Genomic DNA, 15,056 nt, shown 5'->3' on the forward strand with positions numbered 1-15,056 from the left:
TACAGGCCAAGTGCTGCCATCTTGGCCCCTGGTGTCTGACGCTGACGTAAATTAAGCCCATGTTACCACGCCGGGGTTGTTTTTCCTCTTCGTTGTTCCTTTCCTCTTTAGCTCTGAAGGAGACAAGGGTCTCCTCCCTAACCTTTTCCCAGGGCACACCTACTATGAAAATACTCCAGAAAAATGCTTGACAGTGATTTCCTCCCAGCTTCCAAAACCACCACCCATCGGCGGTCTTCCTTCCTCCCTCCCTCCCTCCCTAGTCACAGAGATAGGGAGAGGAAGAGGGGGCGGAGGGGGGGAAGGGGGGTTCCTTCTCTCTGATAGCCATCATGCAAAGCATTGGGGCAACTGACAGGATTGAGTGTTGGACTACATGTAAATGTCTACGCCTACTGTTGCTTTCCATTGTCGGGCGGAAATGTTGGATGTGTGTGTGTGTGAGCTGATGATGGGCCAGCCCACAGCAGCACGGAGGATTTTGCAATAAGACTCATGCGATTGCACACATGTGTGCGCACACACACACACACACACACACACACACACACACACACACACACACACACACACACACACACCTAGCTCTTTGTACAACAAGCATCTGTCCGTGTTCTGGCGTATTGCTAAAACATCCCGCATTTTGGGCCGAGCGGCGCTGAGGGCCCGTCTGTGAGTTTGCTGTGATCCGTGTCCTAACCTACCTTGATGGGGCCATCCACCGGGTCCAGTCCCTGCTCCGACAGCTGTTTCAAGGCACTTAGAGCAGCCTGAGAAGAGAGGGAACAACAGATGGTGGAGTGAGCGAGGGAGGCGGGTAGGGGGGGGGATAGGAGATTGGGTGGGAGGGGAGGGGAGTGAGTGTCACCCTTCAGCTGCTTTTCAAATAACACTTACTCTGGGAAACGTGATGCCAACAGGACACTTTCCCTCCTCTCTCTTGTTGTCTTTGGCTCCTCTCCTCTGACTGTTTATCTAGCGTTATTGGGTTAACATTTCCACTTTATGTTTTGGCCGCTCTGCATTTTCCTAAGTCAATCACAATGACATCTGTATTCCCGATGACTACGGCTAAGCAAATAGCCGCAGGTCTGAAATACCTATAAATCATAATCAGGCACACACACATCATAAAACTTTGTCCGGGGGGGATGTTTGTGCCATAGTGTCAACGCTCTAAAGACACCGAAGACACGTTTAGAAATACACGGTATCATTTTAAATGACAACATAAAGACGTAAATCACGAAGCATCATTTTCACACTGACAAAAAACACAATGACTGTGCAGCGATTCTACTGCTTATTGTATAATGACTTAATTATGCTCAATTTTGTGGCTGAGAAAGTGAGCTTTTCAGTGCTGTAACAATGACATCTCTCAACACCGCCAAGAGAATACTTAGCTTTGAATCTACTGTCAAGGCACTGTCTACGTAACGTAACATAACGTAACTGTCTACGCCACGTTTAGTTCATAATCACAACCAGCCCGCGCTCAGCGTCATGTCTCGTCGTTAAAAAGCTATATACCGCCGGCATCTCCGCGTATCCACAATATGCACTTTAGGTTATTGGGCAATGACATGATGCCACCTGCTTCTCGCGCCTCTTCCCCTGCCAGCTAGGGGGGGCTGCTCGTGATGTGAGGAGGGGTCCGGCCTGCATCCGCCTCTGACCAAACCAGTATCGCCCTATGCAACGTGTGTGGTGGATGAGGGCTTCATGAGCAGGCAGTGTCGTGCAGATCAACACACACATCTAAAGTAAGACTGAAAGGTTCACGAGGAAAAACAAGTGTCCAAGGTGTTCCAGTTCAATCCTCTTGTGACTTTTGCATGGTGCCTCCAAATGGATTATAATGTCAAAGCATTGATCCACTCCTGCAGTGAACAAACACTCGGCTAAAGCTGAACACTGCCCATCACAATGGATATATCAGAAAGCACTTGTGGGCCTGTGCATGTCTGACAGGGTGTAAGTGCCAAGCCCGAACTGGGCTGGGCCCGTCTGATCTTAACCAGGTTGCTGCTGGTCCAATCCTGACATGGATCCTTCTTCCATCCTAAAGATTGGCTCCAGATGTGCACTCACTCTCCCTCTCTCTCTCTCTCTCAGTGTGGGCTGAGCAGGAGAGGAGAGGAGGGGGGAGGGAGGAGCTGGGGCATATATCTCCCAGCTGAGCTGACACCGCTGGGTCTGGCTGTGCATATCGGAACACATGTAACATTGCCAGTTATTCCCGCTCCTCCATCCATACCAACCATCTCTGGGAGGGATGGGGAGGGAGGGAGAGAGAGAGAGAGAAAGAGAGATAGATGTACAGGACCATATATAAGACCGGAGAAAAAAAAACCCATTAGATCCTGTTAGCACAATACAAGCTGTGTGCGTGGTGTGCGTGGTGTGCGTGGTGTGCGTGGCGTGCGCGCATGTGTGAGTAATCAAGTACCACCACCGGCGAGGTGTGTGGTCGAATCTGTCAAAGTAAGAGGAACCTTGTTCAAATCAATCATTTCAGTGAATAAGTGATTTTGGAATCAAACATTCACACAGGTAATCCATAGTGTAGTAGTCGTTGGATAACTCCCACGTTTGAAACACTTTGAATGTCAAATTCAAAAGCATTGGTCCAGTGTGCTTGAATCAGTAACACCGTCTCATTCGTCTTTCCACAGCAGTGCAGCAAGAAGGGTGGATGAACATCCGGCAAAGTGCTTCTTGACTATTTATGTGCAAAAACTGTGTTTGTTCACACTCTACTGCATGCATGTTGTCCCATGTGCATAAACAAACAGACAGAACTCAGATCTTTTGTATGAGTCAGTTAGTCTGTATAGGCTGGAACACACCAACTCAACTTGAAAGGACTAAGCAGAGGTTCTCAAATGTTCTTCAGTGAAGGACCCCTTACAAGATAGAAAATATACCTGGGACCCCCTCGTTCTGATTTGTGATTTTGGGCTAAGCTTAATTGTTTCCACAGTAACGTGCTTGACCTTTAAATCGATAGGTTTGTTAGATTAGAATGTAATGTAATCCATGAACCATTTTAGATTTAAAGCATAAAATATTTTCGTTGAACTATGAAGCTTTTGCAAAGAAATATATCGTTATTATTTTTATTTTCCTGAAAACTTTTTGCAGACCCCCTTGCAAAGTGCCACGGACCCCTGGGGGTCCCCGGACCCCCATTTGAGAACCACTGGGACTAGTGGCAACGAAGGTGCAATGTTGTGTCACCTCGCGTCGCCTGTGACGGCCACAAAGTTGTACACAGACTACAGCTGATGGTCAACTAGCAGCATGTAGGTTCTTCTGTGCCTGCGTGAGAGGACTGCACATATACAAACCAGCTACATGAAATAAAGCAGCGTTTGCCTATGATTGTCACATCAGTCTCCCTCACCACCTACGCTTTTGTAATATTAGCTACAGCTATCAGTTGTGGAAAGTTAAGGAGAAACTGCACTACATGGGTGATATCATACAGCGAAAGACTCACGGGGCTTTTCCGAAGGCCACGTCGTGAAAATATTTGAGATTAGAGAGGCCAAGTGACCGCCTACTTCCTGCTTCAGCACTGTACCAAAGATTTGTATCCACCTTTTATTTTCCCATAGACATTTCGTAAAATGCTTATAAAAATAGTTTTACTTCGTCAAACCAAACGGTTCAGATATATTTAGAATTGGGAGAGACCATAGAACATTTCACTCGGACCAAAACTAAAAAAAAACTAATCGAAAACATATTTTCTTTAAATCCGCAATTCTTTTACGTTTTGGTCCAAGTGAAATGTTATGTGGTCTCTCCTATTTCTAAATATATCTGAACCGTTTGGTTTGACCAAGTAAAACTATTTTTATAAGCATTTTACGAAATGTATATGGGAAAATAAATGGCGGATGAAAATCTCTGGTACAGTGCTGAAGCAGGAAGTAGGCGGTCACTTTGCCTCTCTATAACTGCACTGCTTCACTTAACCAGCTGACCAGCCAATCAGAGTGATTTCTTTCACCGACTGCCTGATGCTCAATCAACATGTCCAATCGGAATCGGCTGAAAAAGCCGCCGAAAAGGAGTGCCAACATTCCGGGACACAGCGCAAAGACTACGGCCATGATGCCACCCGCCTCTTATCAGCTGTGTGTGTCAGGGGTTTAAAGTTGTTTTTCATTTGAAACGACAATCCATTTTGATTATTACGTTATTTCAGTTTTTCTCGGGACCCCATTTTTATATCATTTAAGCCCACATAGGTTCCTGTCCTGATACTGAGTCAGTAATATATTTACAGTAAGTACAGTACAGTACTTTTACTATTACTATTAAAAAAGCTAAGAAACCTTTGTAGCTCCAGTTCATTTGACCCACTTGTGCTGGAGCGATCGCAACTGGCCTGGATCCTATATACTCCATCACTGGTTCATTACAGTCCAGATAAGGCCTCAGAGGGTCTCCTCAGTAGATGAGTGATGCTGACATGATGACTGGGCTGAGCTGTCCTGGTCTTGAAGCCTTTCCGGCATCACTCCGTAACTCATAATCTTCTTATTAGTCACATAAGCACTACGTGACGCTACCAAGCGTTCTCCTCATCAGTACGTTGGGGGAGCTCTCTGGCATTTCTCTCTGTGAGACACACAGTCAGTGACGTCTCTGCGTGAATAACGGTCTACACACTCAAGTTCATGTGCTCTGAGAGCTAACACGCTTATCAGCCTTCAATGCTGGGAAAATATGAATCGCGCCGCATCAGGTATCAGTGTGCCTCTATGGAATGCCTTACACAGGGGGAGGATGTTACAAACTACTATCAGTACACTTAAAGTACAGTTCAAAATTATTTTCAACGAGAGTTTAACTTCAGATTATGAGCAATGTAAACCAGGAATCATAATTTATGACAGACAGGTGCAGAGGTCAAAATCTGGTTTGTATCCATCAAATGGGGGCGGGAGGAGGGATCTGTGATGTTACCGGTACTGAAGATTCTGCAGTGAGAAAGCAGGACTGCTTTGCAAAATGTACAGTAGACTGTTGGCCATTACTTAGAGAGCATTTCTCCAGAGTCTCGGGGCATCAGGCTGAAGCCGTTGTAAGTCTGTAACAGACAGAGACAATTTATGGTGCAATGTTTTCCCTTTACTGATTTGACAGCCAGCAAAGATTTAAGAGCTTGAATATACTACGCAGAGAGGATTTAGAGATTTAAGGCGACATCCCCGCAGGACAGCGGAAGGAAAGGTTTCCACAAGCACACTGTCCATAAAACATACATCACATTTAAGGGACATTTAATGTAACAATTACAACGCTTTAGATTAGTATGTAAAACAATCATGTCATCTCACAATGACCAGGACCATCCACACATACTGAAGCGGAAAAAGTCATTAAGATAAGAAGAAAAACATCCTAAAACAGAGCGATGATCCGACGACACTCGATCAACCTGACACCTGATAAACGACAGCAGCGACATATGAATCAATCTCCCTTTTCTCTCTAGTGGCCAATAAATTGCAATCACAACCCAACTCCCCCATAATCACGACTTGGGTTGTTTGTTGTATTTATTCAATCGGTTGGGGATTTCTCTCTCCCTGAGTAAATAGCCGGAGCCCATCTGTTGGTGCGGGCTGACTGGGGATAAACAGCCATAAATCAGAGGCTTGACGCTGGTGGTGCTGCTGATATACGACAGGCAGACAGAGGGAGCTCAACTCAGGCAGCCAATCCTTTAGGCCCTGCAGCTCCAAGAAGGACACAGGCCCTAAGACAAATACTGCGCCTATCTGTGGGAACGGCAGCCCGTGAAATTCATTATTTTTCTAACGAGATAAGGCGTCCATCGCTGGAGGCAGCCGCTGCACTGACGCATCAACACCAGAAGAGTATTGTTTAGTCTGAGGCCGTGACACGCACCACCGCGGAAGTGCTCCATCTCTGTCAGAAGTTGAGACAGAGAGAATGTGGGAGAGGCAGAAACCTAAAGAACTTTTAGAAACGTTTTGGAAACGCAAAGAGAAAACTGTCCAATTAAAACCACAATACCCGTGACCATATCTGTGCATGATGGGACACTCTCTGAAGTGCACCTCATCACTCCCTCTCCACCTCTACCGCTTCCCTCGCCCCCCCATCATCATCAAGATAACACACCAGCACTCACCACCGGTCGGAGAGAGAGAGGGAGCCAGCCTGGAGTGCCCCTCGGCCATCACACTGGCCAACGCTGCTTCTTCTTCACACGTGGGCTCATTCATCCATCCATCCATCTCTCCAGCTCTGCCTAGTTCAAAGGCTTTGGACAAACAGCGGTGGAATGCGACGGGGGTCTGAGGAGGATCCGCGACCGTGGCCGAGCTCCTGACACGGAGTGACAGGGGAGGCTCATTTTTCTGGCCCTGCTGAGCTCTTAATGGGCTTCCCTGACTGTCTTCACTTCCTTCAGCGGGCTTAGCCAAACAGAGGGCCAGGTCCCTCGGGAGTCTCCCCAGCATCGGCCTGATGGATCGCTGGATCACATCGACCCCGACAAATCAGCCCCCGGGTGTCAGCCCCCACTGATGGGACCACTGGGATCTAGTGAAACAATAAAGCCATTTCGGGGGGGGGGTTGCGGCTGGCGGAGGAGGAGGATGGAAAAAAAAGTAGTTGAGAGAGAGAAGAGAGGTTTAGCGGGAAGGTGAACAGAGAGGAGAGGGGTCTTCAGTCGTTCCATCTCCATCACTCAGCCCTCTGCCCCTCAGTGGCCATCAAAGACATCAGGGAGGTCCTAATGAGGTGGAGACCACCGGCTTGTCTCTCAGCCTCACATATTTGCATGCACTCTCTCACATACAACTTTAATCCCAGAAGATCCGCAGGAGAAAGAAGAAAGGGAGACGTTGGCCCAGGTTGCCTCCTGCTCCCTGGGCTTTATCACATCTCAGGTCCAGCCTCTGCTCTGCTGGGGGCCAGATGAAAGGCCATTTTCAGGGAAGGAAGCTTTAACCCAGTGACCCAATCTCAGAGTACAGCATGATGTTTCCCCTTTACCAGGCAGATCCAGATTCCCAGGCCTTCTACTGGCTGAGTACCGTCCAGCTGGGCTCACCCAATCCTCTCCTAATCTTCTTCAGGCCTGGCCAAGAGCATCAGCAGCAGGCTCCCATCTCCGCTTTGATCCGGCGTCATTGTCTCCGTCATGTGTTTAGACATCCAGCTCGTCCCGGGGAGCGAGAGGCAGGAGAGGGGGAACCAACGCTTGGTTTCCACCAGCCATCGCAATGAGAACATGGGGAGATTCCTCTTGTGGTCTTTGGCACAACTAGAAAACCAGTCGTGAACACTAGGGAGGGCCGTCCGCAATTCTGCAGGTGCACTCAAAATGCATGTACGTGTGCATGCGTGTGTACACACACACACACACACACACACACACAGACACACACACACGTTTATACACACACAAACCACAGCATTGTTTCACAACTACTGCCTGAATGGTTTCTCCTCAGAACCCGAGATGACACCAGGGGGATGGACCGTAACCCAAACTGCTCGCCTTTGTTTGCCCAATTGTACAATCACCATTCATGTTCTTACTCTGCAATAACACGCTCGCTGTTGGGTCTCAACAGCACTAGAAAGAGTCCGATCATAGTCGGGCGCGGACGGCTCCGATGCCAAGGAAGTGCCGTGCAGCAGGAGGAGGAGAGGCAACATGAAGGGGATGCAGGACGGCCGCTGATGATCTAAGAGGACATCTGCTAGACTAAACAATGGGAGCGAGTGGATTTCAAACAGCGTGTTTTACGGGCGGGCGGCAGGCAGGACCTGGGAAGTTGGAGGAAGGAGAGAGGGCCCTGTTGTTGGAGAAGGTCTGGATGTATTGTTTTGCAGTGGGCTTTGCTCTGCTTTCAAAAGGCCACAGCAAAGAAAACCCTGACGGAAAGGTGCTCCCTCTTCTGCACTCGCTCCCCACCACAGCACCAAGTAACACGAGATGCCCAGGAAGAGAAAGTGCCAGTGCTCTGTGCTCTCTTCACCCGTCTCTCTCTGCACTGTTCTCCTGTCTTCATGCCCTTGTCACCCCCGTGCCATCAGCTCCCATCCTTCTCTGATGTTCATCAAGCTCTTTTTAGCTCTTTATCTTCTGCTGATTTCACCCTTCCTCTTCTCCATCCCGCCATCTGTCATATAGTCTCGAGCTTCTTCTCATCTCCCTCGGCCTTCTTTTTCCTCCACATTCTTCTCTGGTCCTCCTGCCCACTTCAAAGCCCTGGAGAGAGATCACTGGCACATTCCCGGAGAACTCGTGGAGAAGGCCCGTGTGTGTGTGTGTGTGTGTGTGTGTTTGCAGTGCGTGTGTCTATTTGCTCATGCGGTGCGATGTGTACATGGATTCTTGAGTAACTGCAGAGGAGATGTGTTCAGATCCTCTCACCAAATCTCCCTCCTCACTCCCACTCCATATTTCACATCCTCTTCCACATCAGAGGCATTGATAAAAGAGGGGCAGTGTGTGCCCTGGCAGAGGCCTAGCTGTAGCCTAACATGACGTTAATTCCTCCGAAATAACACCTCATATGTGCCACAACGGGGTTTAGCGCACACAGTGTAGCAACCGTCGCTATTATACCGCTAAATAAACGTTTGTGCGTGTATGTCTTATCATTAGGGGTGTCACGATACACTCAGTTCACGATACGATACGATACACGATATTGGGTTCACGATAACGATACGATATTTTAACAATATTTTTTTACGATCGATTTGTAAATTGAGGGGGCATCCTCCACGCTAATTTGAGTCATTTCACCATTTTCATCTTCCGTGTCTGTAACGTCCCTCGTCTGTTCAAACAAAGCAATGAAAAGCAGAGCAAGCATGCAATCAGTGCCACCATGTTCAGCTTCTTTTTCTCGTGATATGCGATTTAATCTCAACAACACATATTGTCACGTTTTGATATTGCGATATTGTGGGACGATATATTGTGACATCCCTACTTATCATGTACTTTCAGTTTGTGTATGTCATCCTCTCTCGTCTTTTTGATACCGATAATCTCCATTTAGCTAGCGTGAATGTGTGGTGATCAGAATTCCTGAGGCGGGAGGTGTGTATGTGTGTGTGTGTGTGTGTATGTGTGTGTGTGTGTTGTTTAGGGCTGAGATGAACGCTGAAGCCTGGCTTGAGCTAAGCTAGCAGGTAACGGCCGCGGGGGCTGCCCCCAGGGGAGTGAGTCTTCGCTGACATGGGAAGCCATAAATAAGGGCCCGGGGCGCAGCGCCATGTCATGCGTCATTTGGGCCGGAGAGGCCCGGCTTCCCCCCCCCCGTCTCCCCCCATCACCGAGCCGCTGAGCATGGCACCTCCTAGGGCCCTAATACAAAACACATGGGCAGGAGCACCTCAGCATACCACACTCCCGCCTTGTCAGCACAGCATCTCAGAGCACAGCAGATACAGCCAAAGAGGGAGTCTAAGTGCTATAACACTGAGGTGTAGTGGTGATCGTGGTGGGCCAACCTATCAAAGATGTTAAGAAACACTAACTGAATCACTGAGGATTTGATATTCTCGATCCGATGATGACAAAACACACAAATTAGCACGGAAATAAAAACCTGGAATAAGGTTGGTGGTGGTGTTTTTCTCTCTAAGATTGATGGTGGTTTTCACTCAATAGAGCAAACAGCCACTGGACATTGAAAAGATGACACTTTGTTTGACCGAGGAAACAAAGTCTGACTGACACTTTCTCTTTCACCGAGAAAGGAAACAATGACGTTACTTTTCACTGTGAAAGAAACCTGCCACCCACAGGAGGAAACCACGCAAGAGGATCTATCTCTGTCAGCGCTCTTTGCGAACTCATTCCAAGGTTTTCTGATGATGACTCAGAGGCTGAATATTGCATGATATGGGATGAGATATAATGCATGAAGAATGCATTTGTGATGCTGTCTTTGAAGATGTTGGGTAAGAGGAGATGGCCAGTCTCAAGGCCAGTGACTCACTGACATCATCAGTGACTGAGCTGAAATGCTCCCCAGGAAGGAAAACCCTTTGAATGTTCACGCTGGAAGGTATGCCGCTGACACACATCTTCTGACACAACGAAGGTCATGAGGCAGTCTGTGCTGCTGCTGGACTATGCTTTTGTGACTCACACAACAAACCAGAATGATTTCCTTTGCTATTTATGTTTGGCTTGTATGATGATGACACATAAAGAAATTATTCTTGCTTTACTAGAATGATAATAGTCTGACTGGAGGGAAGTAGGCTATGGGTATCAGCCCTGCCATTGGCCGACGCTATTTCCCAAGGGCACCGTCACTGGGCTTAGCGCCATCCAAGACGATTGTGATTGGTTGACAGAAATGCAAACAAGGAAGAGTGTTCCCCCACACCCCCAACATACAGGATGATAGCAGGTTGAGCCAGACCTTTCTCCAGTGCTGCTGGCACGTGCTAATGTGGAGATGGGTCTGGCTAAGCGAGAGTTAGAATTATCATAACTAGCGATCGTCATCCAATAGAGACCAGATGCTTCTCATTGAATTTGGGGGAGATGGAGGGGAGACTGTCAAATCTCTTGTTGTTTTTGCACTCATATGCCCTGTTATATTTGTACTATGTTGTAAACGGTGTCCACAGCACAAGAATTTCACACGTGATACTTGTACCACGGACTGACAATAAAAAAAATAAAAAAAATCTTGAATCTTGAATATCTTACAGGCATATCAGATGACTCATTTCCTAGGTTGGTTAATAGTAAAGTCATGGTGGGAGATTGGGGGGGAACGCCCATCTGATTGGGCTCAACGATTACCCCAATCTCCATCATCGGGTTTCCCCAGTGACTCTCCAACGCGGTGTTACATCAGCTTGTCTCCACCTGCAGGGATCCACCTTCACACACCAGAGAGGGAGATGCTTCCATCATCCCAAACTATTCCACTTAGCTTGCATGGAAAGCTGTGGGAGGACGAGCCGGCCTTCAGGCACTCGCCGTCTTATCAGCAATGAGATAGCGATCACCCCCAGGGGGCGCTGCAATTCTCCCCCTTGCTTTTCTCTCTTCCTAATACTTTTTTCATTCCCATCTTTCTCTCTTGTCTCAGTGGTCTACCATAGCCCCCCCCCCCCACCCCCAATCTCACAATCCTCTGCTTTCTATAGAGAGGCAAAGTGACCGCCTACTTCCTGCTTCAGCACTGTACCAGAGATTCTCATCCACCATTTATTTTCCCCATTGACATTTCGTAAAATGTGTATAACAAGGCCAGGTCGAAACCTGGCATACGGCCGGTGCATGGGATCGTCACCCATGTATACCCATACACATTTTAACAATCAACAGAACACATAAGCCGTCGTCTGATTTTCCACCTTTTTTCCCTGTTTGTGTTTAGGGATGCAGGATATTATGGATTTTTTTAAACAATACGATAACCCATAAATATCTGCTTCGATACTCGATACAGATACGATACTCAATACCTAATGGATAAGAAACAGAATGTCCACAAGGTTGATCACATTCACAAATTCAAGGTTTAGTCACTGTGGGATTGAAGGACACCTTTTGAAATGTGTATCTCTGGTGTTAGAAGACCACCATATTAACTGAATGTTTCTGTGTTAGAAGAATAACGGCATATTAACTGAATGTCTCTCTGTGATAGAACAACGCCATAATGTAGGCCAGTGGTTCCCAAATGGTGTGCCAAGGCACACAGGTGTGCCTTGGGATTTTGCATTATTGCAATTGCAAATATAGCCTAAAACTATACAAAAAGTGGGTGTGTTGCTGCTTTGATGTAGTAATTTTGCAAAGTTTCAAATTAATTCCTAGAGTAATATATTTTGTCAAATTGTATTTGACATTAGTAAATAAAAAAGCATTTAGAGTGATAAGAGTAATAGAGGCTATTTTGCACCGGCTATATAGGTGTGCCTTGAGATTTTGTCGTGCCATTTGGTGTGCCATGGGCACAAAAAGTTTGGAAACCACTGATGTAGGCTATCTCTATGTATCTCTTAATACAATATTTTTCTTTACACTCTTTACAAATTATATAGCCATGTACATTGCACTCTTCACAACAACCTGTGATATCAGTCAATGTTTGAGACAGGTCCTTTGCCTGTCTCATTGAAATCAGAATAGAAAAATATAAACTGCAGCACTGGCACAGCACACAATAGGCTATGTAAGATGGCTCAGACTGAAAAGTTATTAGTGTGTCTGTCCAGTAACACACGATAACATAGTAAGGCTACATTCAGTCCAAACGCGTTTTTGGAGCTTCCAGCGTCTTTCTGCAATTCATTCTCTATGTAAGGACGCGCTAGACGTCCTCCTCTTTTAATGAACGCACCTGGCGTTTAGTGCTGGTGGCGTCTGTTGTTTTTGGAGGAGCGCTGTGGGCGTTTTAAAGCTGAAAAAAGTTGAACATTGAGGAAAAGCACCCTGATCGTCTTTTTCACTCTTCCTACCTTTTCTCCTCCGGAGGGATTTTCAACCTCTGCTGCTGCCGGAATTAGCAATAATCTGGCTTTCATGTTGACAGTGAACAACATCAAACAGACAAAACTAGCTGGCTACCATCCGTGTGGTCGTTGTGTTCTGATCTGTACTGCACGCGACTACAGGGGAAAACAAACGGAGCACAAAAAAACCGCTCCGCGCGCTGTGTTTTGTGCACAATGGAAGCGCTCTCAACATGATTTTCATAGCGTTCTGACTGAAAAAAGCGCTTTGGGTGTGAACGCCGCCTAAGGGTAACCCAGGTTATTTATTTTGTTGTGACACATTGATGTCACATTGATGCCACATTGATGTCACGCTTTCCCGACGGCTCCTGAACACGTCATGTGCAGGAGGCTGGAGAGAGGATGCAAATGCGAGTTTGTCTGTCTGCTCTCAACTCCGTGAATATCGCTTTAATCTTCATAACAGCGGCTCATTACCCGCTGTACACAACATGCACTAGTTCTGCACAAGCACTCGCGGGTCTCTCCTCCTTTCACCGACTCTCTCACTAATCTCACCGCTGTTTACATGCTTTTCAGATCGGCTAACACGCTAGTTATAGCCTACTTAGCTCAGCTGTTAGCTACTTAGCTTAGCTCTCTGCCTCTCGGTAAGATGTTCATGTTCCTTACGCATAACATTCATGTATATTTGCTGGAAGGGTTGACGTCTCCCGCTACTGTTGATGTCCAGTGTGATCCAGAGACACTGGGAAATGTGTGTTTGTTTATTTGTTGCGTCGCGTGTAACGTTAATTAGACGAGGAATCCCGTAACTTCATTTCAAAAGCACAACGACCAGTTAGTGATGGTACCGAACTTTGGGAACTTCCAATAAGGAACCGTTTATACAGTACACAGTAAACAAATTTAGATATTTTTACAGAATCGATATTTCGAAGCCAATTGGCCGGAAAACCAGTATAGCCTCGATTTCTATTTTTCTGCGCGGACCATGGGCGCGGACCCTCTGCGGCCGTGAGCGACTCTGTCAAGCTGAATAAGATCAGATCAGGGCAGACAGGAATCGTCAAATAAAACCAATTTCAAAGTAAAAGCCCATCTTGATGAAAGTGTGCCAGGAGTCGTGTATGCAGCGATTGGGACACACATGGTCATATAGGCCAGTGCAGGCACCGGCCTAAAAATAGTTTTACTTGGTCAAACCAAACGGTTCAGATATATTTAGAAACAGGAGAGACCACATAACATTTCACTCATAAAAAACTGCGGATTTAAAGAAAATGTCTATGTTTCTATGTTGTTTTTTAAAGTTTTGGTCTGAGTGAAATGTTCTATGGTCTCTCCCGATTCTAAATATATCTGAACCGTTTGGTTTGAACAAGTAAAACTTATTTATAAGCACTTTTACGAAATGTCTATGGGAAAATAAATGGCGGATGAAAATCTCTGGTACAGTGCTGAAGCAGGACGTAGGCGGTCACTTTGCCTCTCTATTCAGACCTGCAGCGGAAATGGTAGTGGCAGTTTTTGCGACGACATTTAAACTTTTATGCTTTTCCGAATACACTTATTTTCCCCATATACATTTCGTAAAATGCTTATAAAGAGTTTTACTGGTTCAAACCAAACGGTTCAGATATATTTAGAATCGGGAGAGGGCATAGAACATTTCACTCAGACCAAAACTAAAAAAAAACATAAAAAAAAATATTTTCTTTAAATCAGCAGTTTTTTATTTTTTGATCAGAGTGAAATGTTATGCGGTCTCTCCTGTTTCTAAATATATCTGAACCGTTTGGTTTGACCAAGTAGAACTATTTTTATAAGCATTTTACGAAATGTCTATGGGAAAATAAATGGAGGATGAAAATCTCTGGTACAGTGCTGAAGCAGGAAGTGACGTTTCACTTTGGCTCTCAATATAGACCTTATTCGCTAACCCTGGACGGCACCATATTGTTGACATACCGTCCTGCGCGCACACAGCGCTGCAGCTGACAACTAGTAACAGCCTTATTGTCGTTTCTGTTCCATTACAAAATAGCGATGGTAATGACAGCAATAAAAACCCCACAGTTGTTGTTTGTATGCTGCCGTTAATGCCTGTAATAAATAAACAAAAGAACGAGGTGAACAGACTTTGCTGTGAGGAGCTGTCAGAAAGTTTCACCTGTCTCTCCTAACTATCCACACATCTCCTGTGCTGCGGACGTATCCCCAGTCTCGCTCTCTTTACGTCTGTGGACGGTAGCGATAGAAACAAACCACGGGGACTTTATTGCTGTCATTACTACAGCCATGCCTAACGCAGGTCACCATCCGAACACAATTGGAACGATACAGGTAACGCTAATGGCGGCTAGCTTCCTATAAACGCTGCTCTCACATAGGTTGTCACAGAGCTGCAGCGCTATGTCGACAATATGGCGGCGGTGGGCGTGCCCGTACCTGAGTGACGTCAATCGAATAAGGTCTATACCTTTGCTCCAAAGAAAACTCGTGGCAGTGTACGGCCTGGAAAGGTGGGCAGTGGCACAAGCAGCGGC

The 15,056-nt window shown here is 46.4% G+C and overlaps 1 protein-coding gene across 2 annotated transcripts in view; it reads right to left on the reverse strand.

The window, feature by feature from the left end:
• Positions 1-15,056, reverse strand: part of stau2 (staufen double-stranded RNA binding protein 2) — a 260,599-nt gene that overhangs the window by 2,264 nt on the left and 243,279 nt on the right. For both annotated transcript variants that reach the window (XM_083631974.1, XM_083631973.1), the window contains exon 14: positions 705-770. In XM_083631974.1, coding sequence (XP_083488100.1) covers positions 705-770 — 66 coding nt within the window. The remainder of the gene's footprint in view (positions 1-704; positions 771-15,056) is intronic.

This window comes from Poromitra crassiceps (genome assembly GCF_964638095.1).
Source record: "Poromitra crassiceps genome assembly, chromosome: 2".
NCBI lineage: Eukaryota > Metazoa > Chordata > Actinopteri > Beryciformes > Melamphaidae > Poromitra > Poromitra crassiceps.